Source organism: Stenella coeruleoalba (genome assembly GCF_951394435.1).
Source record: "Stenella coeruleoalba genome assembly, chromosome: 9".
Classification (NCBI taxonomy): Eukaryota; Metazoa; Chordata; class Mammalia; order Artiodactyla; family Delphinidae; genus Stenella; species Stenella coeruleoalba.
In genome coordinates, this window is record NC_137155.1 from 84,210,836 (window position 1) to 84,235,416 (window position 24,581).

General features: G+C 36.4%; 1 protein-coding gene across 5 annotated transcripts in view; it reads left to right on the top strand.

Annotated features, from left to right (window-relative positions):
* The window catches only part of MKLN1 (muskelin 1), a 354,266-nt gene extending 334,346 nt beyond the window's left edge, over positions 1-19,920 (top strand). For 4 of the 5 annotated variants that reach the window (XM_079932674.1, XM_079932673.1, XM_079932675.1 and 1 more), the window contains 2 exons: positions 5,107-5,161; positions 13,552-19,920. In XM_079932674.1, the coding sequence (XP_079788800.1) occupies positions 5,107-5,161; positions 13,552-13,673 (177 nt within the window). In that variant the 3' untranslated portion in view covers positions 13,674-19,920. The remainder of the gene's footprint in view (positions 1-5,106; positions 5,162-13,551) is intronic. The other variant, XM_079932676.1, reaches the window with a different exon arrangement.
* Positions 19,921-24,581: the final 4,661 nt, after the last annotated feature.

Consider the following 24,581-nt stretch of genomic DNA (forward strand, 5'->3'; position numbering starts at 1 on the left):
TAGATCAGATTCTCCCTCCCTCCCTCCCTCTCTCTCTCTCTATATATATATGTATATATTTATATATATATATATGTATGTATGTATGTATATACTTTTTTGGCTGCATTGGGTCTTCGTTGCTGCACGCGGGCTTGCTCTAGTTGCAGCGAGCGGGGTTTACTCTTCGTTGTGGTGCGCGGGCTTCTCATCAGGTGGCTTCTCTTGCTGCGGAGCATGGGCCCTAGGCACACAGGCTTCAGTAGTTGCAGTGCGTAAACTCGGTAGTTGTGGCATGCGGGCTCTAGAGTGCAGGCTCACTAGTTGCGGTGCACGGGCTTTTAGTTGCTCTGCGGCATGTGGAATCTTCCTGGACCAGGGATGGAACCCATGTCCCCTGCATTGACAGGCAGATTCTTAACTACTTCACCACCAGGGAAGTCCCCTCAGTATATTTTAAAGGTAGAACCAACGGAATTTTATGATTGGATGTAGAGTTTGAAGGAAATGACTCCAAAGTTTTGAGCCTGAAAAGCTAGAAGGATGGAGTTACTGTCAACTGAAATGAGGTGGAGCCTCCTGACTGGAATCAGGAGTTTAATTTTGCATATGTTCAGTTTGAGTTGCCTGTGAAACAGCCGGCTTGAGATGTTGAAGTGATAGTTGGATGTTCAAGTCTGAAGCTGGGGAGAGAGGACTGACTTTATTCAGATTGTGTACTATTTACTCAGTACCTGTTAAAACTCTAGGCCAGTACATAGCAGTGCCACTTATTTAATTGGATGCTTAAAGTAACAGTTTTCTCCCCATCCTTCTGTTTAGAGCCAGTGAAGTTTATCTTTCATCTTAGAAGTTAGAAAAGAGCAACAAATTAACCCCAAATAAGTATTCACTAGAATATAGGAAATTAGTAAAATAGGAAACAGTAGAAAAAATATAAAAAGTGAAAAGTTTGTTCTTTGAAAAAGTGACTAAAATTGGTCAACCTCTAGCAAGACTTATCAAGGAAACAAATAATGAAAACATAAATTATCAGCATCACAAATGAAAAGGGGAGATCATTACAACCCTACCTACATTAAAAGTGTACTAAGGAGATATTATGAACAAGTTTGTCAACAAATTCAGCAACTTGATGAAATGGACAAATTTCTTGAAAGATACAACTTACCAAAACTAACACAAGAAGAATTAGAAAATCTTAAGGAACTCCATATCAATTACAGAGATTGAATTTGTAATTGACAACTTTCCAAGAGAGAAAATACTAGGCCTGGATGGCTATATCAGTAAATTCTATCAACCCTTTAAGGAAGAAAAAAATGCCAATTTGGTATAGATTTGTAGAAATCAGAATAAGACAGAACACCTTCTAAATCCTTTTATGAAGCAGCTTAACTCTGATGTAAAAACCCAAAAAAGACATTACAAGCAAAGAAAATTACAGACCAATAGCCCTGTGAATGTAGATACAAAATTCTTAAGAAAATTTTAGTTAATTGAATCCAGCAATATATAAAAAGGTTAATGCACAATAGCCAAGAGGGGGTTTATGCTAGGAGTACAAGGTTGGTTTCACATTTGAAAATCAGTATATTTCACCACATTGGCAGAATGAAAGAGAAAAACCACAGATCGTCTCAATAAGTGAAGAAAATCATTTGACAGAATGCAAAACCCATTGATGATAAAAATTCTTAACAAACCAGGAATAAAGGAAACATCATAAATCTCATAAAGGGCATCTGTGAAAAACATACAGCTAGTACCATAGTTAATTGTAAAACATTAAACCCTTTCCCCTAAGATTATGACAAGGAAAGGTTGTCTGCTTCAACACCTCTATTTAGCATTGTGCCAGAAGTCCTAGCTAGTACGATATGGTAAGAAAAAGAAATAAACAGCATATAGATTTGAAAGGAGGAAGTAAAATTGTTTGCATTTTTAGATGACAAATTAAAGAATACCTAAATAGATGGAGAAATAAATCACATTTGTGGTTTGAAAGACTAAAAAGTGTTGAGATGTTCATTCTCCCCAAATCGGTTTATAATTTAATGCAGTTTCTAAAAAAACTGTCAATATTCCAGTCAGTTTGGGTTTCTTTGTTGTTAAGGAGATAGACAAACTTATTCTAAAATTTAGTCAAAACGCAAAGGCTCTGGACTAGCTAAAACAATCTTGAAAAAAGAAAAAGTTGGAGGTCTCATACTTACTACCTGATTTCAGGACGCTGTATAGAGCCATAGTAATCAAGGTGGTGTGGTACTGGCTTAAGGATAGACAAATAGATCAATAGAACAGAATAGAGTTCAGAAACAGACTCATATATATGCAGTCAGTTTATTTTTTTGACCAGAGCACCAAGTCCAATAAGGAAAAGAAAGGTTTTTTAAACAAATAGTGCTAAATAACTGGATATCTCATCCCCTGTTTCACTCTTTTTTTTTTTTTTTTTTTTTTTTTGCGGTACGTGGGCCTCTCACTGTTGTGGCCTCTCCCATTGCGGAGCACAGGCTCCGGATGCACAGGCTCAGCGGCCATGGCTCACGGGCCTAGCCGCTACGTGGCATGTGGGATCTTCCCGGACCGGGGCACGAACCCGTGTCCCCTGCAACGGCAGGTGGACTCTCAACCACTGCGCCACCAGGGAAGCCCGTCGACCCCTATTTCACTCTTAACACAAAAATTAAGATGGATTATGGATCTAAGTATAAAACCCAAAACAATGAACCTTTAAGAAGAAAACAGATTATCTTCACAACTTTGGGATAAGCAAAGCTTTCTTGGACATGACACAAAAGGCACTAATCATAAAAGAAAAAGTTGACAAATTGGACTTCAACAAAATTAAAATTTCTACTCATTAAAAGACATTATCAAAAAAAAATAGATGAGGGAATTCCTTGATGGTCCAGTGATTGGGACTTCACGGTTTCATGGCAGAGGGCCTGGGTTCGATACCTGGTCGGGGAACTAAGATCCCACAGGCCACACCATGCGGCCAAAAATTAAAAATAAAAATAAAAATAGACAAGCCTCAGACCAAATAATATCTGCAGTAGATATGTCTGACAGAGGACTGATACCCAGAATGTATGAAGAAGTTTCATATATTTTTAGCTCTTCCTTTTATCCCCTTTTTTCCTATCTAATTTGTCCAGTTTCTTACATTGAAAGGATGATTAATCAGGTGACTGATACCTGAAATTTTAAAGGCTACAAGTACAAGTGTGAAGTACATCCTGAAGAATCAGTGGTATGAACTGCTCAAGTCTTGCAAAGTGCCAAGTAAACTCCATTGAGATTCAACTCATTTGTATACTCTTATTCCTTCCTTTAACTGACTTGTTTTCCAGCATCCTCATTCAAGATAAATATGAATAGTTCTCCTAAATTTTTATTTCTTTACCAATTTGTTAAAGTACAAGTGATGCAATAGTTTTATCTTATTTTGTCATTGTTCAGTTGCATTGTCTGATTTAAACTAACTCTGGCTAGCCTGGGAATCTAATCAACACTTAAAACATTTTTTCAATGTAAAAAAGACCTTTGAGCCTTTATAATTATATAACAATACAATTATATATGACCATGGAATACCAATCTAAGTTGTAATTTAGGGATGGCTTATGCATAATAACCATGCTTTTTTTCTCAGAGTTTGATTTACACAGAGACATCAGGTGTTTTACAGTAGCATGCATTTATTTTTGAAGTGAGAATTCATATTTACTAATATACAGGGCATCAGTCTCTCTATATGTGATAGATTCCCAAATGAGTAATTTTTCTTTTTTTTTTTTTTTTTAAAGGAAGAAGGGATAGTGATAGATAAGTGAATTCTTCTCCACCTTGAAGGGTGGTGCTACTTCTACATCATACGTTCTTTTTTTTTAATGTCGGTTCATTGGTTTGTTTATTTATTTTTGGCTGTGTTGGGTCTTTGTTTCTGTGCGAGGGCTTTCTCCAGTTGCGGCAAGCGGGGGCCACTCTTCATTGCGGTGCATGGGCCTCTCACTATTGTGGCCTCTCTTGTTGCGGAGCACAGGCTCCAGACGCACAGGCTCAGTAGTTGTGGCTCACGGGCCTAGTTGCTCCGTGGCATGTGGGATCTTCCCAGACCAGGGCTCGAACCTGTGTCCTCTGCATTAGCAGGCAGATTCTCAACCACTGTGCCACCAGGGAAGCCCCTAATTTTCTTTTTCTTTAATCGAAGTATAGTTGATTTACAATATTATATTAGTTTCAGGTGTATAAAATAGTGATTCAATACTTTTATAGATTATATCCCATTTAAAGTTATTATAAAATACTGGCTATATTCCCTGTGCTGTACAATGTATCTTTGTAGCTTATTTATTTTATACATAGTAGTTTGTACCTCTTATCTCTGTCCTGCCCCTACCCCTTTCCATCTTCTCATTGGTAACCACTAGTTTGTTCTCTCTATCTGTGAGTCTTTCTGTTTTGTTTTATTCATTCATTTATTCTTTAGGTTCCACTTATAAGTGGTAACATCTGGTATTTGTTTTTCTCTGTCTGACTTATTTCACTTAGCATAATACCCTCTAGGTCCATCCATGTTGTTGCAAATGGCATTATTTCATTCTTTTTTATGGCTGAGTAGTGTTCCATTGTATATATATACCACATCTTCTTTATCCATTCATCTGTTGATGGACAGTTAGGTTGCTTCCATATCAGGCTATTGTAAATAATGCTGCTGTGAACATTGGAGTGCATGTATCTTTTCAAATTAGTGTTTTCATTTTCTTTGGATGTATACTCAAGAGTAGAATTGCTGGATCATATGGTAGTGAGTAATATTTTATATTTCAGTTGACCTATTGTTCCTTAATAAATACATACTTTAATATATTTTTAAAATAAAATAATTCCAGGACTTGGTCTAGTATTTTGGAAAATGATAATAGTAGTCCACCAGAAAAGTCAGCATGTTGTTTAATCTAAATACGGTGTTCTTCTTGCCACTTTTTGGTGAATAGACTTATGCACCATGTGCGGAGACATCCAGTGGCTAATGAATGGTCGAAATTATAGGAGTTTTTTCTCCAATGTGCTTACCTAGCTAATTTGCTTTTTTCTCTCCCCCCCACCCCACAGTTTCAGCTCCTGGCTTCAGCTCTGTTTAAATCTGGTTCAGATTTCACAGCTCTAGGTAAGTATTCCAATGTAATTTATCCGGCCATATGCCCTAGAATTTGGGAGGTTGGACTTTGATTTCTTTTAAATGAAACATCAGATGAGATGTCATCCAAACAAATGAAGCAAGTTTCAAGGTAGCATGCAAAATTTCTAATAACCTGCTACAAGGTTATTTTCCAGGTATCAGTCCCCAGTTCATGGATCAGTTTGCAGTTCCTATTACACCAATTGCAGGGTTATTATGCAAACAGATGGCAATAGAAGCCTGATCAAAATAAATTAATTTGTATAACGTTGTTTTGGAATGCAGACTGTATTACTGATATACTTACTATGAGTTAACACTTGCTGGTTGAATGGTTTTCCTGTTTGTTCTTTGTGAAATTGTGTGGTGTCAACAGAATGGTGATGGAGTGGGCAATGAAATAAATGTTTGGGAGCAGGACGAATTACCTCTTTCCTGAAAATGGACATTTTTGTATGTTGGTATCTTAATTGTTCCAAGTGTTTCTCAAGCATCCCAGATATGGGCATCAGTTTTCACTTAGTAGTACTCTCATTTAGTATTAATGAATTGTTAAAGTAGTTAAACTAGATTGTAAGTAAAGTGGGGAGTCTAGAAGTTCCAGAATCCAGAGCTTTAGTCAGGTGAATTTTCAAGGATCTTTTAGTTAGAATAAGTCATTATAGCTTCAGTTTTTCAACAAGATAGTAGCCTTTTGAAGTATGGGAATTTCCAACTTTCCTCTTGTCATTATGCAGTCACACAGTGAATGCATATTAATCTCATTAATGCTGGTGCTATTTTTAATTTGCCTTAGAGTCCAGCAATAGTATCGAAATTTTCCAGCGTATGTAATATAAATACTTCTCTTTATCTTTGGAATTAAATAACACTTTGGAATATCAGTTTAATTTCTTCATTGTTTGACCTTTTGTCTCTTAAAGGTGAAACATACCTCAAATGAAAAAAAAAACAGAGACATACAATGATGGTGTTTCTCACTGGGATGGAAATAGTAGTAGTGTTTCTTGGGGTCTTGCCCTTTGTTTTGTTTTTCCTTAACGAGTAATTGAGGCTACTCTACTGATCAAGGCAACTGCAGTCCTGAGTTATAATTCCAGAATATGTAGGATTCCACAGGGCAAGAAGACTGCTATAAAACGTAACTCCAGTAGGTTCTCCTAAAAATTTATGTAATTGTTTACCACTATCCCATACACTCAAAGGGCTTTTAAAAAATGTTTTCAGGTTGTTAGAAATCTCAGCCCTAAGATGGAGAGTCTAGTTATAGGCATTATTTTGGAAAGTTCACGCCCTTTTGAATTTTATCATTTGAAACAGGTTTAGTGATACAGGAACTGAGAGCCTTGCATATAGATATTCACTTTGAATAAATGTGTGCCTTGTTAGGTATGGGTACTGCAGCCCAGAGCCATTATTTTTATTTTAATGGTGGACAGCACTGAAATATCTCTGGCTGACTTATATTTAGCCTTTAGAACAAGAATTTTTTGGCAGTCATTTGAATATGTTAGACTGGTGTCAGCGAATGTTTTACTTTTAGCTTAACTCTTTTCTTCTTTCTCTGCCCTATTCACTGTCAGCTAATATATTTTGCCAGGAACAGTTTGTTTTAGTTGGATTCTAAACTTCAGGTACACTGAGATCCGTACAAACACAACAGAAAAAAATACAAAAAGGGAAATTTTCTGTGGGGTTTTGTTTCTTCCTACCTGTCTGAAGGGAGGCAGTTTAGTAGTTAAGAGATAAGAGTGTCGTATAGTGGTTAAGGGTCAGAATCTAGGTTTAGCTATCAGCTCTGCCACTTGCTAATTTTAAAAGTGACTTTGAACAATTCACCTTTCTAAGCATTAAGTTCTTCATCTATAAAATGGAGGTAAGCAGAGTACTTACCTCAAGTTGTTGAGAGAATTAAATAATTATGAAAAACAACAAAATGAAATACTTAGTAAGTGCTCCATTCAGGTACTCGTATTACTACCTTCTTTATAAATGTCATCTTTGTAACACTGGTGAATTTGGATGAGGAGCAAATTCAGGTTATATGCTAATTTTAATAAGGAGAAATTTGATATATTATTTATAAACGAAAAGTACCTTTCATAAGGTTTCATGCCTATTTAGAGTTCGTGGTTCTCATTCATTTTCTGTCTGATTGTTTTACCTTTACGCCACTTAGAATTGAAATCTAATGGGTTATTTTATGTATAGATGTATACACTTTTCATGTATAGATGACTGAATATTTTGTTTTCTAAATTATGTCCTGCCAAAATTGGCTCAACCGAACTGTCTGACTTCCTTCAGAATTCATCCAGTTTATCTTAACCTCTTAGTATTTACTAATGTTATATGTAATTTAAAGATTTAGAAAGATGGAAAATGATTTGCAAACAGCTGGCATTATCTTAGTTTTGAAAAATGACTGACTTCGGAGAAAAATAACCTTTGGGGATCTTTAGCTTAGAGCTACTGTGTCTGTGTCTGTGGCTGTGGGCACTTTGAAGCTTGAACTTGGGCTTTCTGCTAATTTTAAGAGCATATTTTCAGCAAGGTATGTGACAGGGAAAATCTGGTCTGTAGAAGCATATTGCCTTTCTTGGTCTTCACACCTTTCTTTAGAAGTTTTATAGTCCGTATGCGATGTGCAAGTATGAATTCAGACAGCTGTTTAAAATATTTTATGTCTAAAGTACAGTGCTCTTTGGCAGTGTGTTGACATTTGTGAATGAGGAGCCTTAGGGGTTTCACAGCATTTACTGTGCCCTTTTAGCCTTTATACTTGTACTAAATCCACCAAACTTAGATTTCAGCAAGAGACTTTCTTCAACCTCCTGTCTTTAGCCCACATGTTTACAGGTGATTTTTATATAATAATGAGTTTATTTTAGAAATAAGAAACGTAAACACAAAGAAACTTCTATCTAGGAGAAAAATGAGAATTCTTGCTATTTCTTCCTTATTACCATAAATAGGAAAAGCTACCTAGCCTGTATAGGATGTTAACTTAAAAGTATATTCCTGGGGCTTCCCTGGTGGCACAGTGGTTAAGAATCCACCTGCAAACACAGGGGATACGGGTTCAAACCCTGGGCCGGGAAGATCCCACATGCCGCAGAGCTACTAAGCCCGTGCACCACAACTACTGAGCCTGCGCTCTAGAGCCTGCAAGCCACAACTACTGAGCCCACGTGCCACAACTGGTGAAGCCCGCGCACCTAGAGCCCGTGCTCTGCAACAAGAGAAGCCACTGCAGTGAGAAGCCCGTACACCACAACAAAGATTAGACCTCGCTTGCCACAACTAGAGAAAGCCTGTGCGCAGCAATAAAGACCCAATGCAGCCCAAAAAAATGAATAAATAAAATAAATTTTTGAAAAAAAATTTTTTTAAAGTATATTTCTAATAGGTCACTTTCTTTTAGAGCAGTCATTGTCTTCAGTCACAATAGTAATGATAAAATGATAGCTGTTATTTATTGAGCACTTACTGTGGGACCAGGTACTATTCTAAACACTTTACATGTCATAACTCACTTAATCTTCATAATAACCCTATGAAGTAGCACTAGTATGATCCCCTTTTATTATATGTGAAGAAACTGGAACACAGAGAGGCTAAAGTAAGTCGCCCAGGAATAGTGCTAGTGAGTAGCAAATCCAGGATTCACACCTTAGTAGTTTGGCTTCAGAACTAAATCACTAACTGTACTACCTCTCATTGAGCTTTACCAGTTTCCACTACTCTGAGCGATAAGTTCCTCATTCCACTGTATGGTGAAAATGAGAGAAACAGTAATTAGGAGTATGAGATTTAAAATCAATACAACCTTTTTTGTCCTGTCTCTACCATTTAAGTAGTCATGTTGCTGTTGATGAGTTTCCTGGTGCCCCACCCATTTTTAATGCATTTTTTTAAAATATTAAGCTTCTCTTTGAACAACTTCCCTCAGTCCCTGCCTGCTTCCCTCAAGTGTAACCACTTGTATTTGGCAGATCTTTATACACCGACATACAGGTAGAGTTGATTCCCATTATTCACAGTAATAGTCTATGAAGTCACCTATAACACTGAACTGGTGAATACTGACCCTTTGCTCCTATGGAAAATACAGAGATAGGTTCCTGTAAGCCTCTTGTCACAGACTTTTTGTCAATTGATTAATAATATAATGTTGCTTTCTTTCAACAGGAACACACCTTACTTGTGTATTTATACTGTTGATTCATTAACATTGAACTCACACCAAGAGCACTATAACTCATTCCTGAACGAAGCTTATCTAACCTGTATTTTCTTCATAAGGCACATTGCAGCCTTCTTGCACTTAGGAACACTAGCCAGCACTTCAGCACCACACTTGGGGGCCATTTTCAGCGGTGAAGTCACCAACAAAAAACACAGAATTTGAAGAACATGACACCAAGTAGACTGTGAAAAGGACACTTGTTTATAGTATGAGAGCTAAAACAAGAAGGCAGAGCATTACCTAGTTGACCTCAGTTGAGAACATATATTTACATGTGGTGACTCAAATTTTTGCCACCCTGTGTATGTCTGTGAGTAACCACAAAAGTGGCACAAATGCTGATTTGGGGGTTACAAATTTTAGCAAGTAAGCAAATGTACAAATATGGAATCTGTGAATAATGAGGATCAACCGTATATATGTACACACACACACACACACACACACACACACACATAGATGTATGGTTTTATATTTTCTGGTTTTATTTATTACATAATATAAAAACATGTATTCTCCACATAACTTTTTAAAATTTAATGATGTGGCTTGGAGGTGCTTACATGAAACTGTACTAGATTTATTCTATTTGTAAGTGATACACAATATTCCATAATAGGGATCTACCATAATTTAACCATTCATCTAATGAGAGTGTAAATTTCAAGTTCCTTATTGGTAAAAGGTGAATAAAAATAAAAGGTTTTTTTTGAGGATTAAATGAATTTAGCACATTGCCTACAATTTAATAAGCACTCAGTTAATAAAAATAAATGGGCTTTGGAGTCAAACCTGGGTTCACGCTCCATTCTCTTTCCTCACCAACTGTGATGCCTTATTAAATGACTGACTCTCTTAAGTGTTGCATCTGAAATTGGAGTTTATGGTAACTGCTTTGTTGGGTTATTTTTGTGACAATGAAATGTCATACGTAAAGAAACTAGCATGTAGTAGAGACTCAGTGTTTGTTCCTTCCCTCCTAAATCATTTGATCTCATGAAAATGGTATTATTTTATAGAGTACTATCACAGAATCAGTAGCTTCTCTTAAAAATATAATGTACCACAGCATTTTTACAAGTAAAGAAAATAAAATAAAAGATGAGAAAAGCCCTAAAGTTGAATACGAACAGGAACAAACAGACATGTTTATCAAGTTGGTAACATAATTGCACAGTAGGGGAAAAAAGAGAATTAAACCTTTTTAAATACAGCTTAGACTATATACTATCAGTGAAGTATATTCTAAAAACAATAAAAGCAAGGAAATCTTGAATTTTGCTGGTAATGGTTTGGGTATAGTAATTCTGGAACTTGTGTGTTTTAGGTTTAACAAATGAATAAATATTGCTGGGAGTAGGTTTTCCTAGTAGGAGAAAGGAGCTATAAACATGGAATGGAATAAGGAGAGGAAGAACTCTGTGAGGTTCTTAAAAAACTGAATTAGCAATAAAAGCATGGACTAATGATTTTGTTTTTTTTTAAATAGATGAGTGTATAATATGTGTGCATATATGTATAGGCCTAGAAACAACACCACCCTGGGCAATTAGCACAACTGATCTTGGTTTCTAAATATCATTTGCCACTAAAAGGAATTAGGGTTCCTGGGGAAAATGGCGGACTCCAGAGCTGTGTAAATATAAGCTTGGAGATCTTACTGTGCCAGAAAGTAAGGATGTACTCAAAAAGTAATGGGGACATTTCAAAAAGATACAGAGGGAGAACATATGAGTATTAAAATGAATAATGACAGGAATGGATATAACCTATTGAACAAGAAAATGATTCATGAGTATATACTAATGCAAATAGAGAAATAAAATGAAGGAAGGAAAAGGAAAACTCTTCTTTGCAATTAATGTCATCCAATGAATCTAGAAGGAATTGTCGAATTAGGAAATCACCATCATATACATAATAATTGTTTTGGCAAGAATCATCAGTTAATGCTAAAATCATTGGGTGCAGATCTGTTGAAGAACAGGATATTTGCACAGTTTCAAACTATCTTCTCATCAATATTTTATTAACTGCAAAGGTAGAAAAGTACACATTTACATTGGAGAAATCTGGCATACACCAGTTTAACCAGATGATCATAGTTAACATCCTCAGTATTGGGACAAACTGATACCACATGCCTCCTAAGATGATGCATTGAGAAGGACACAGCATCTCTATGTAGTGTTCTTGCCAACTTCATAAACTGAATCTGATCATAAGGAAGCAACCAGACACCCCAAATTTAATACATTCTACTATATTACTGCTCTTTGTTTTTTTTATAACAGTGTCACAAACAAACAAAAAAAAAAAACAGGTTGAGGAACTGTTCCAGGCTAAAGACATTGGATAACTAAATATAGTGTTCGATCTTGAATTTTAGATTAGTGGGGAAAATGACTATAAAAAAGATTTTTGAGACATAAATGTTAAATTTCCTAAATTTAATATATAGTAGTTATTTAAGTGAATGTTCTTGTTCTTAGGTGAAATGAACTCAAGTATTTAGGGGTGAAGATGTCTACAATTTACTCCCAAGTAGTTCCACAAAAAAAGTATGAGTGGGGTATACAAACACACTTAGAGAACAAGAGAGAATGAAAAAATATGTGGCAAAATGTTAACAATTGGTTAATCTAGGTAAGGATATATGTATATGAATGTTTGTTGTACTATTCTTGAAACTTTTCTGTGAGTTTGAAATTTTTCAAAATAAGTCGAAAATAAAGCAATTTAGAAAACTCAGAAAAACATAAAATAGAAAAAATATAATCTCACCATTCAGAGGTAACCTTTGTTTACATTTTGGAGTATTTCCTTCCATTCATTTCTGTGATATAGTAGTAGGCTTTGTTAAATCTAAAACTCATCTCAAAGTAGTAAACATTTGCCCTCACACTTAAAATAGTAATAATTTTTTTTTTTTAATAAGGAGGAATGTACCTTTCTTGAGGCATTGTTTATTTTCCTTCCAGGAAACTGGTATCCTTGGCAATGTTCTTTCTGTTCTGTTCATGTTCTTTACAAGATTAAAAGGCAGATTGCATCTAAAACTGTATTCTAAGTTAACTGAAAATCAGTCCAATTTGAAATAGTCTTCACTGATTATCATGGCATAAAGAAATTTCTGGCACTATTTCTGTTTCTGATGGCGTTCAGTAGGCCTCTCATATTCAGTTAGCCATCTCAGGAATGGGGAAAATCAATAGACTACTTTGTTTATTTTTTCATTTTCATTCTTCATATGTGCCTAGAAAATTTGAAGCAGCTGGGGGAGCAATACTATTACTGGCTGACTAAAGGAAAGAGTCATCTCACTGAATATTTCCTTGGCTGGAGTAAACTTGAAAATTAAGGGTTTACTAGATATTAAGGGGGAAAAATATCTTACGGTTCAACGATCTTAGCCTTTTTAGAATGTATTTTACTAGAACATTCATCTAGATAAAAGGAGTACATTGCTCTCTATTTTTCACATGATGTGTGCCTAGCATAGAGCCTGATGCATAGTACCATAAATACATGGTATTTCCTATGTGCCAGGTATCGTTCTGTGTATTACAGATGTATTTCTTAACCTCAGCTGTCTGTATTTTCACTCAGTTCTCTGAGACTTCTTGCAGCTCTCCGGGGCTTAATGATTTTAGACTACTTTCTAAAGACCTCTTTCATTTTGATTATATTTTTATTATCAAAAAATTTTTACTGCTCAAAAGCATTAAAAAGTCAGAAAAGAGGAATGAAAATTCCTCAGTGGACTAGAAGAGGAAAATGCCTATAAGGAAAAGAAGAGAAATCAGTATTAGTTACTAAAGTACTAGTCATTCTGCTAGGTGGTTTTCACATAATTGCATTTAATCTGCACCGTAAACCTATGACATGAACAGGATTATCACAGATTTATAGCTGAGGAAACAGTTGCAGAAAGGCTGATTACCCTACCTAAGATCATACCATTGCTAGGTAGTAGAACTGGGATCAGGACCCATGTCTGTCTGGTTTCAAAGCCTGATTTGGTTTTGGTTTTTCCATTATACATTGCTGCTTTTCTCAACTAGGTTTTCTGTTACATGTTGAGTTTTAAACACAGTGGATGAGTTTCTTTATATCTCTCCTTCACCAGGCTTTTCCGATGTGGATCACACCTATGCTCAAAGAACTCAGCTCTTTGACACCTTAGTAAATTTCTTTCCTGACAGCATGACTCCTCCTAAAGGCAACCTGGTGGACCTCATCACACTGTGACCGAAGAGTACCTGGACAGAAATGGAGCACAGGAGTCTGCTTTCAGTATTCTGGATTTCAACTCTATTGACTGACAATTAGGCTGCAGTGACTGAGGACTGCACCAGAATTTTGAAGGGATCTTTGCTGTCACAAATTTTAACCCTCGTCCTTCACACCTGACCTCAACCCCGTAGTCCTCATCCCATTCCGAAATTAGGCTAATAAAGTGAAATTGGTATACTTTCCATTTAAAAAAAAAAAATATATATATATATATATATTTTATTACTTTAACTTTTAAGAATTCATGAGTATAAAAGAAAAAATCAGGCAGTCTACCCTTTTCTGATTTTTATTTCATTTTTATAAAATTGGGGCAAGTAAGCACTGTTCACAGACTCAGTGCTACAAGAATTGGAATTTTGTTGTTGGGTTGTTTGGCCTTTCTTCTTTCTCCTTTCTTCCCATTTCACTTTATCTTGAATCACACAGCTGCTTGTAAGTGATATGTATCATTTGTTTACCTCTTCATTCTTAACAGTATATAGTTCTGTAGGGCAATTGATGTATGTTTAAGTGATATATGTGTCTCTGTTGACTAGAGTCTTGTATTACATTAAACAGTAGGAGGAACAGAGGGCTCTAATTTACGCTCCTTGTCATAGAACTAAAAAGTGAAACCTGAGATTGATCCCCACACTTATCTGAGATTGGTATATAGTATTTCTATAATGATATATTTTATAGTGGCTATTACAGAGCTTTGAGTCACAGAAACCTTAAACTGAGGAGAGAATATAGTTCAGAACTTTTAAGAGCCACTCTCAAAATTACCAGCAGGAGGATTCTAGTTGTGATTAGCATGTTCATTGATATCTTTGTAGTAATTTTGGAAGAAAATGACTCTTTCCCCTGCTAGAGCTGTGCAGGACCAGGGCTTCAATTTCTTCCGTGTGCTATCTGTTTGTAGCATTTTCATTTGGGAGGATGGGTTCCAGAGCTACGTTTTTGTTTATTTTCATACACATTAGCTCCCTACATCTGCTTCTATATACTGATATTTTAAAGAATAATGGTTTGTAGTTTTCCAGTGGAATACAGCTGACAGGCATTTCATTAAACAAATAGACCAGGCTTTTTTAATGGAGAAAAAGAAAAATAATGGTGCAAATATTTTTTACTAAACTAAAAGAAAGGCAGATGGGCTTTTCCACTGTTCCTTTTTTTGTGAGGAGTGGTGGTATGTATTGTTCCATGAGGTGCTGTGGAATGCAGCATAGGAAATTTAAACCTGGCCAGTGCTTACATTTGCTCAAGAAGTGTGCTGTATGCAACTGATACCCACCATGCTTAAAGCAGGCTAAGTATAATAAATGTCCATCAGTCCAGTGGCTCTTCCAAGTGAATGACTTCAGAGAATTTACTGTGTCCCCGAGTAGCAAGATTAGGCCTTACCAAAGAAAGAAGAAATTGAATTGCACTTTTGAAAAGTCTCATGTATAGGAATGAGACTTTGAGGTCCCTCTTCAGTCTGTCATTATTGCATGGTTTCTCGTCTTTGGGGGAAGGACAGAAGTATATTTGTCCTACTTCTAGGCTTGAATCTTGGGCTGCTTGGCTTTCCAAGCATCCCAAATCGATCAGTAGTGATTTATTAAACAATTAAATTTGTTTCTTACCTTGTGAAAGATATAGTACATAATTCAGTAAGTACCAAGTTGTGTAGCTGCAGAATAACCAGTTGACTTTACAAGTGAGCAAATAGAATCTACCTACATACTTAGGCAGTTTCATTAAAAGATTTCCTTGACAGTCAAGAACATAAAATATTAATATCGCTAATATTGTAGCCTATTGAACTCATTTCATGGAAACAGGTTGATAGGAAAGAACTTGATAAGAGTTTCTAAATGTAAAAGCTCTAGTTTTGCTCACTGTGAATTCTGGCCCTTCAAAAACCATAACCAAATGAAATTCTGCTTCCCTCCACCATTTTTTTTTTTTTTTTCTCACGGTACGTGGGCCTCTCACTGTTGTGGCCTCTCCCGTTGTGGAGCACAGGCTCCGGACATGCAGGCTCAGCGGCCATGGCTCACGGGCCCAGCCGCTCTGCGGCATGTGGGATCCTCCCGGACCAGGGCACGAACCCGTGTCCCCTGCGTCAGCAGGTGGACTCTCAACCACTGCGCCACCAGGGAAGCCCCACCATTTATTTTTATAGTGCTTTTTTGGGTCATTTTTTTCCGTTCCTTAGATTCCATATTTGGAGGAAACTCAGTTCTTGAGCTCAGTGATTTTGTTTGTTCTTATTTTTCTCTGACTCTCTACTGGTGGTTTTCTAAACATGCTTGTTCTAATTTCATCTTTCCTCACTTTAAGTGGAACCTTTTCCCTTTTCTTCACTTACAGAATTTTTTTTTTCACTAACATGTTTAAATGGGGTTGAGTCATAGCAAACTGTTTAGTGTTACTTAAGTGACATAGACTGTATTTAGGAAGTTATTGACTAGGTAAATCAAAATTTGTACCCTGGGGCTTTAATGAGGCACTGCTGGTAATGATTGCAGGAGAATATAGGCTTCATTTTATCCGTGACCAAGATTGACACATTGCTCACTTTCGACATCAGAACCCTGATATGAAACTTGTTTATATATTTAGTGAGGAGCTACATGTATTTCCAAGTATTCCAGCACTATATTATAATTTAATTTGGTATTTATATACATTGTTTAAGTAGCCAAATATCTATGCTTTACTACTTAAAAATTATTTCATTCTAGCTTAGTGAGCCCCAGATTGAAACACCTGGTTTTAGATGCATTAGTTAGTGGGGTACAATTTGCTCAGTGTCATTATCCCTAGCTTCAGTTTCATCCCCATTTCTCCTTTTTCCAGTGGAATATATTATTCCAGAATATAAACTAGAAATAATTTAAACTAGAAGTAAACTAGATCTCTAACATTTTCAGTGCTTATACCTCGTGAGAAATTAATTATCTGATTTGCAAGATACTTTGAAAATGCAGTTGCATTTTGTGGAATGACAGAGACCTCATGTGGCCAGCTTGATTAATTCACATATATCAATCTGTGAAGCAAAAGAATTCAGATTTGGGTGCCTAACTCTGTGCTAAAGCTGACAGTATTAACCTTTAGCAAGATTGTCTTTTCAGACCTGGTTTTCATTAAAACTGACTTATCTATGTCTAATAAGTAAAAACTGATAGAAAACATTAGAAAGTTAATACACTGATTTATCAAAGAAAAGCTTGTTGGCTTTAGAGCTCAGTGATTTGTTTAAGATTGTAAACTGCATTCTTTGGTGAATTATGTCTTGAATATAAATGGTTTGCTAGCTTATCTTTGTAGTGGATCTTTTCACATCTGCCTTAAAAGTGCTATTTAGAGATACATTAACAGAGTTCCATGTAATAAAACCGTTTTAAAATCTATAAACAAAAACTAGTTTGAGGTACTTAATCATTGGTGAGAGATTGAGAATGATGTTTAATGAATCAAAAAGCACTTAGAAAGGAGTATGTTTCTGATTTTATTTTCTGAATTAAACTCAGTGTCATGGAAGGAGTTACCCTATAATTATTCTTAACACAATATGAAATTCATTGGGTAATTGTGGGTCATTTAATTTTTTCCTGGGTGAATGTTGTGTTAACTCTAGCTGATTGAATGTTGCAAAGCAGTTGAGAATTATGGTTTGAAGTGATTTCTATGAGAGAGGATCATTACAATGTGTACCTTAAGCAACGTCATCTAGCTGTAAAAAATATACCCTTTGTAACCCTTCTTTTCTTAAAAAATACATGTTCATATGTAATTTCGTCCTTTTGCAGAAATTCTGGCCTGAACTTTCACTGTTTTAAATTCTTAAGATAGTCCTTAATCTAAGATATGCAGGCTCCCTCAGGAAAAGTTCATAGTTATTAGAGGGGTAATCATAGAGGGTCTGCATATGACAGTAGTTGTAGATTAGATCTTTGGGTTCTTTCACTCAAAATTTTTGTATTCCTTATTAGTCAAATAACATTATTCTTTTGTGATTTTTCACTCTGGCCTACATCTCCCTGTGATTTGTATTAATGCTGAAATGACATTGGCTGCCCAAAACTTCTAGTCTAGAGGTGTTTCAGCTGAAGATGGAAGTTTCAAAGTTTGTTGAAATAGTTAGGAGCCACCTAGATCAGCTGAATGATGTTGCCACCGTTTGTTTTGATGGGGAGGACTCATGATTGTAGTTTATTGATTTCTTCACAAGATGCTCTTTTTATCTTTCAGAAAAACTGCTATCTTAAGAGATTTTATTTATACATAATTTTTAAACCTTGATTTCTTCCTATCCCACAAATACTGTGAATTGTTTCCATTATTTTTTTATTTTTCTTAGCTAAATCCTCTGACAATAGATTTATAGCACTTAACCTAAGGAGTCATTAGAGGTTATGGTAAACCAGGTTTTCTCGTGGGGCAGAGAGAGATGCCCTTGTGGGAAACCATATCACTATGTGTTTTCTGTTAGGTAGAACTCTAAAGTTATAGATCTTGAACTGGATCCCAATTCAGAACTTAAAAACCTGAAAATCAAAGGGTAGTTCTAGTTTATCTTCCACAATAGTCATTATTTGGAAATAAGATTTACAAATATATACTGTCATGTCCTCAAACACTGCCTAGCTTGATTGAAAACAGAATGTTATGTGGATGTTATCTGAGAGCTATAGGGTCAACAACAAAAAAGGGGGGAAATGTTTAGTAGGGAAGTAGACCAGTTGTAAGACATCACTTGTAATTATGAACTAATTGGTCTTCTTTTTTACCTTTTTATCTGCTGTTTAGTCTCAATGAATTATTGTACACAATAGTAGACATTTGTACACAATGTTCTGTTTTGCCTGTCTGTGGCATTTTCACTTCGAGGTATTGAACCTCAGGAACAGAGCTAGTGAGGAGAATGAGGGTATGTTAGAGAAGGAAAAATAGGAGCTTTTTGCTCATGGATTTGAAGGTCCACAGATCTAAATGAGAAAGAAAACTCTTCATTTCTAACCCTCAATTAATTTAAAGCAGTGCTGAGAAAACTATCAAGAGGGATCAAAGCTCAGTTCTGAATAGTCTTTGGAAAGCAGCATTTCTTGGTTAGTTGCTTTCCTCACTGTCTCCCAAGTAGCTGATAGAGATCTGGAAACAGAAAACCCAGTGTAATGGGCTCTAGCTCTTAAACTAGGTGAGCAGTTTCTTACGTACAGCCAATTCCTTGATAAGGATTCAGAGGGAAAACCAGCAATAAAACATTTTAACATGCAGTTTTTGGGCTCCCAGGGGACTTGCTTTTTCATGGAGTTTAAGCTCTTGCTGCAACACAGCTCTGTACCATCTGGGATGCTAGCATTCACAGCGGTTAGTTTGGATATCTGAGCTGTCTGCCACGCAAATACTAGCCCAAGGAGATCATCATCCTTCAGTTTCACTCAGTGCTTAATGAATGCCAAATTAATTGGCAGGAAGGAAAAACACTGTGTGATATACTGAACAGGCCTGTGTGCATGATTAAGGAGTTAAGTAGCCAATTTTGAGCTTAATTTCTCTCCTTTATTAACAAATCTCAAGAAAGCCTTTGTTACAATTTAGCTAGTGTCAATTTGGTTGGTGTTCATTTTCTAACCCTTTAAAATAGGAAGAAAATTGTCATTTCGTGTTTAACTTCTAACCCGTACAGAATTGAACTGACATCAATTTAGTTTCCATGTTTTAAAATAAATTAATTACACATAATCCAAAGGGTCTCTGTTTATTCTACTTTTCCAGGAAATACATGAGTTCTGGGCTTGGCAGTAGAAGTATTTAATAATTTTGGCTTATTCTTTAGGTTTCCTCCACATCTGTGAAGTGATTAATTAGAGAAGTTATTTAGAATAAGTTCAATTCCATTGCAACTGGCAGAACTTTATAAATTCATTTTGCAACAAAGGAGAGGATCTTATACCATCAGGACCATGCCATCAGATTTTGGCAAGTGACTGTTTTATCACATTGCCTTGTAGTTTGCTATTTTTTCCTTCTTAAGATAAAAGGGGGAAAACTGAGGACAGAGATGTATAACTTGACATTTTTTATTTCTTATATTTATCTTTTTGTTTAACATCTTTATTGGAGTATAATTGCTTTACAATGTTATGTTTCTGCTGTATAACAAAGTGAATCAGCTATATGTATATTTGTATCCCCATATCCTCTCCCTCTTGCACCTCCCTCCCACCCTCCCTATCCCACCCCTCTAGGTGGTCACAAAGCACCGAGCTGATCTCCCTGTGCTATGTGGCTGCTTCCCACTAGCTATCTGTTTTACATTTGGTAGTGTATATATATCAATGTTATTCTCTTACTTCGTCCCAACTTACCCTTCCCCCTCCCTGTGTCCTCAAGTCCATTCTCTACATCTGCATCCTTATTCCTGTCCTGTCCTTAGGTTCATCAGAACCATTTTTTTTTTAGATTCCATATATATGTGTTAGCATACTAACTTTACATTTTTTAAATTGTCTACTTTAGAAGTCTTAGGGTACTTGCACCTTTATAAAGGCTTAGCTTAATTTTACCCGTACAGATTAACTATACTTGTAAGAGCACTGAATACAAAGTTATGACATATTAAAGTAATTGTCTACCCAACCCCAAATTTGATAGTAGGATATCAAAGTCCAAAAGTTTAAATGCAAGTAGTCTTCTATGGGGAAGGTATATGTTTTTAAAAGTCATGCACATGGTCTCCTTTTTGAGATATTTTTTCCTTTCCCAGAAAAATGATTTTGGTGACCAGTTGTAAACTGATTTCTCCCTCAATTGTAAACTACCCATTTAGAGAAATAAAAGTGGACTCACTTTCTTTCTTTCTATTTTTTTTTTTTTTTTTGCGGTCCGCGGGCCTCTCACTGCTGTGGCCTCTCCCGCTGCGGAGCACAGGCTTCAGACGCGCAGGCTCAGCGGCCATGGCCCACGGGCCTAGCCGCTGTGCAGCATGTGGGATCCTCCCGGACCGGGGCACGAACCCATGTCCCCTGCATTAGCAGGCGGACCCCCAACCACTGCGCCACCAGGGAAGCCCAGACTCACTTTCTTAAGCATTACATTTAGCCTGACCAAGATATGCTGTGATTGTGTTATTCAAGCCAGCTTGCTTTTTTGACTTGTCATAAAATGTCTTTTGAATTGAATGAATTAAATAGTATAGTATTAATTTTATTTTATGTATAGCTCAATTTAGAAATTGCAAAATAATGATATTTTTCTATGAGCAGATTCTTTTATAGAGATAGGTTTTTCTTTTTAATGAGATTTCTTCCCTGTCACCACTTCAAAATCTATGTACAGCTGAGTGTGCAGCCTCAGAAAAAGAGTACAGGAAAGCTTAGGGCCTCCTTTTCTTGTGTTGTTCTTGGCAACAAACATGATTCCACCTTTTCAGTGGAAAGATGGGGGGTGTGTGTGTGTGTGTGTGTGTGTGTGTGTGTGTGTGTGTGTACTTATTGGCCTGAAATTGAGATCCCTTTAGGTAGAGATAGATCCTCAAAACCAAAGTTGGACTGCAAATTAGGTTGAGGAGGAAGGTACAGCTCCATTCATAGCCAATAGAATCCGTCTGTCCTTCTGGGTCTGCTTATTAACGCTATGGATAGCTCCTTCTGTTAGAACATCCCCTGGACTGGAAACATGGTGTTACAGCAACCAGCTCATCTGAAAGTTGGAGAGTGTTAAACATCTTTTATGGGACTTTTAAATAAATAATAACATTTATTGATTTTTGTGATTATAAAAATATGTTTATCATAGAAATTTAGGAAATTACTAAGTGTGAAGAAGGAACGCCACTAATATTTAACCGGTGAGACTTACTCATTTTATTCTTCCTGTCTTCCTTCTGTTATCCAACATGGTAAAGGCCAGAAAAAGTAAAAAAAAAAAAAAAAAAATTTTTGACACAGCCATTCCTCATTGTCTGCAAGCATTTTTCTCTACCTTTACTATATTCCTTTAAAGCATTGCCCTTTTCTAGACAAACAGTCTGAAAATAATTCTGTTGATATGTATCTCTTAAGCCTAAACTATACATGTAAGATACTACCCAAAAGCTATAGGGATCTGCCTTGTTCAGGTCATTGGAAATTTTATCTCTAAGATTAATTTGAATTTTTAAGCCCTTTATGCACCATTATAGACATTTGGAGCATATTCATACCCATGAAGAGCTTTCTGTTTAGAGCTTTCTGTTTAGATGGACTTTTTAATATAACCGTAATTAAACTCACACCTAAAAAGGATGAGGTACTTTTCAAAGGCCAAAGGAAAAGCAGAGAAGAGCAAAGTAAAACAGATGAAATGAACGTAAGTATATAAATAAGGAGTCCTTGAAACAAGAGTTCCCTTACTGTGCTTAGCAAATGTCTCTCCAAAAAATGTATTTCTCTGGTTACCAGCTAAGATTTAGAGTTTTATATTTCATGAGAATCTTTTTCTTAATATGTGAAGGAAAAAACTGCAACCTTTCAGGGTTCTACTCCTTCCTTTACCCTCCTCTTCTGTATCCTCAAGTACATAAATCAGAAAGGAAATCATGAGGGAAATCTGAAACAGCTGGCATAAGCTAGTTGTAGTTTTTAAACAGAAATGTTTTGGGGCATCAGGTGTCCCCTGACATCATTATTGTTCTAAGTCATCGTTGGGCTGTGTTGAGTGTGTTCCATAATCTTCCCCATTCCCCTCATGATCCTCTCTGTTTTATCTTACTTTTGCCCTATCTGTATGGACTTTTTATCTTACTTTTGCCCTATCTGTATGGACTTTTTAGGGTTTTGTTTGTTTTGTTTCTTAGTACAAGTAATGTTCTGATCCCAGGTTTGGTGAATGTGTTAACACTGCTTTGTGAATAAATAAGTGATCTGCTGAACAATTGCAGTTGTAGAATTACGTTGTATGTAATGTACATATGGAGAAAGAATGTATTTTGTTCATTTTCTTAATAAAAAGTTATATATGGACACTACAAGATGTCCCTTGTGTTTCATAAAACTACTTTTGAAGTCAGCTTTTTAAATGTTTACATACTTTGCAGTTAATATTTTTCCCTCAAAAATGTGACTTTTATTCAGGCAAACTATGTACTGTAGAAAGACTTTGTTTTCTTTGAGACAGTGTTGAAATAAAGAAGTTCTGGTGTATCTTACAAAGTTTCTAGGAGAAGTTTCCATTTTTAAAGAGCACTGGTAAGTGACTTCATAAAATGGTGTTTTCTTAATCTGCTATTAATGACCAGTCCTATTTTATCTGTTTTGTAAATTTGGACTTGTGTTTCCCAGGTTTTCTTTGAGGGGGGACATACCTTGTAGGTTAGGAACTAGAAGAAAAAACAACTGAAATAGAAAATTAATTGTAGAAAAGATAATAGAGAGAACCTGGAGGTGTTGCAGAGATTGGGAAAATTCTGGATCCCTGTCCCCAAAGAAGGAAAGAAATTGTAAGGGCTGAACCTTGAAAAAAATAAACTCAGAAATATGCCAAACAAAGATAATTGATTGTCCGGGTTGAGTTGTGTGAGCTTTCCAGACCGACTCTCAATAACAAGGAGCTCTCCTCTTGGCCCTTTTCATCTCCTCATCTGATTTACATATTCTTGGCTTTGTGTGTGACCCTGCATTCTGCAGTAAGTTAGTTGTCAAATGATTTTATTCAAAGTAGGGATTACGTTTTCTCACTTTACAAATCAAATAATCCATCTTACTGCATAGCTTTCATTTCTAGAGTGTGCTTTGAGCATGGCCCACAAGTAACATTTCTTTGTGTTCAAAACAGGAAAACGATGTGCAGTGATAAGGTAAGGAATTGGCCTTTCCTGGGTTAATCCTCCAGAGAATTAACTCAAAAGGATGGAAATGTGGGTCATCACCTCCTCTCCCTTGATGTATTTGTCATCTGGTGGGAAGGGAGCAATAAGCAAAGAGGGCTTTGTATTTAACACAGTTGAGATGCCAGCTGCTCCCACGTCAAGTGAGTGTGACTTTCCTCCCATTGGACTCTCACCTAGGAAAAGCAAAGGCGGTCAGTTATATCTTTTCCCGAAACATTACAAGGAAGAAAGAGAGAAAAGCTATAGGAGAAGTGGTCTGGCCACCGCTGTGCTAGTAAGTTTGATGTTTGGCAAAACCTAAAAGGGGAGATTAGAACACTTGGTAATGTCTATAGCACATGTTGAATACCTGCCCTCTGAACTTGGGCTGTAAGGATGGGTAACCCAGGGCAGGAGTCAGGAATCCTAGGCTTATTTCCACATCCACCAGTGACTTCTGTGTAGCATTGGGCACAGTCTCAACCCCTGTGCCTTTCTCTCAATTTTAAGTAAGTGTTGGCAGCAGATCCTGTTTGCTAGGATCCCAGTGACTTTTTAATCTATAAAATGCCAAGGTCATTGAAAAATAACTAGCCATCTCAGTATCATTCCTGTTAATTATAGTAGCCAGTCCTATTCTTTATCTTTTGACCTTGGAGTTCAAAATAAGTATGTGGTTTGGGAGGGAGCTTGTAAAATGGGGGGTTATGAGTGACAGAGGCATAACAAATTAAAAATGACAACTGAGAGTGCCTCTTGGTTGGCAGGGCAGGGAGCAGGGGGAATGACCTATTCAGGAAAAGAATGGAGTCTTAGGTCTTTGTGACCATGATAAACTGTGAGTCATTCTCTTCTTAGAACAGTGTGCCTCGAGCATGGCCAGAGGCCTGCCTGAGTTCCTGGTACTTGTACTCCTTTCTGTATCCTTGGCATACTCTTGAAGTTAACCTCAAAATACCTCTGGCCCACCCTTAAGGATGTTAACTGCTTTCAGAACTGCTGTATAAAAGGAAAATCATATTGTAACAGTA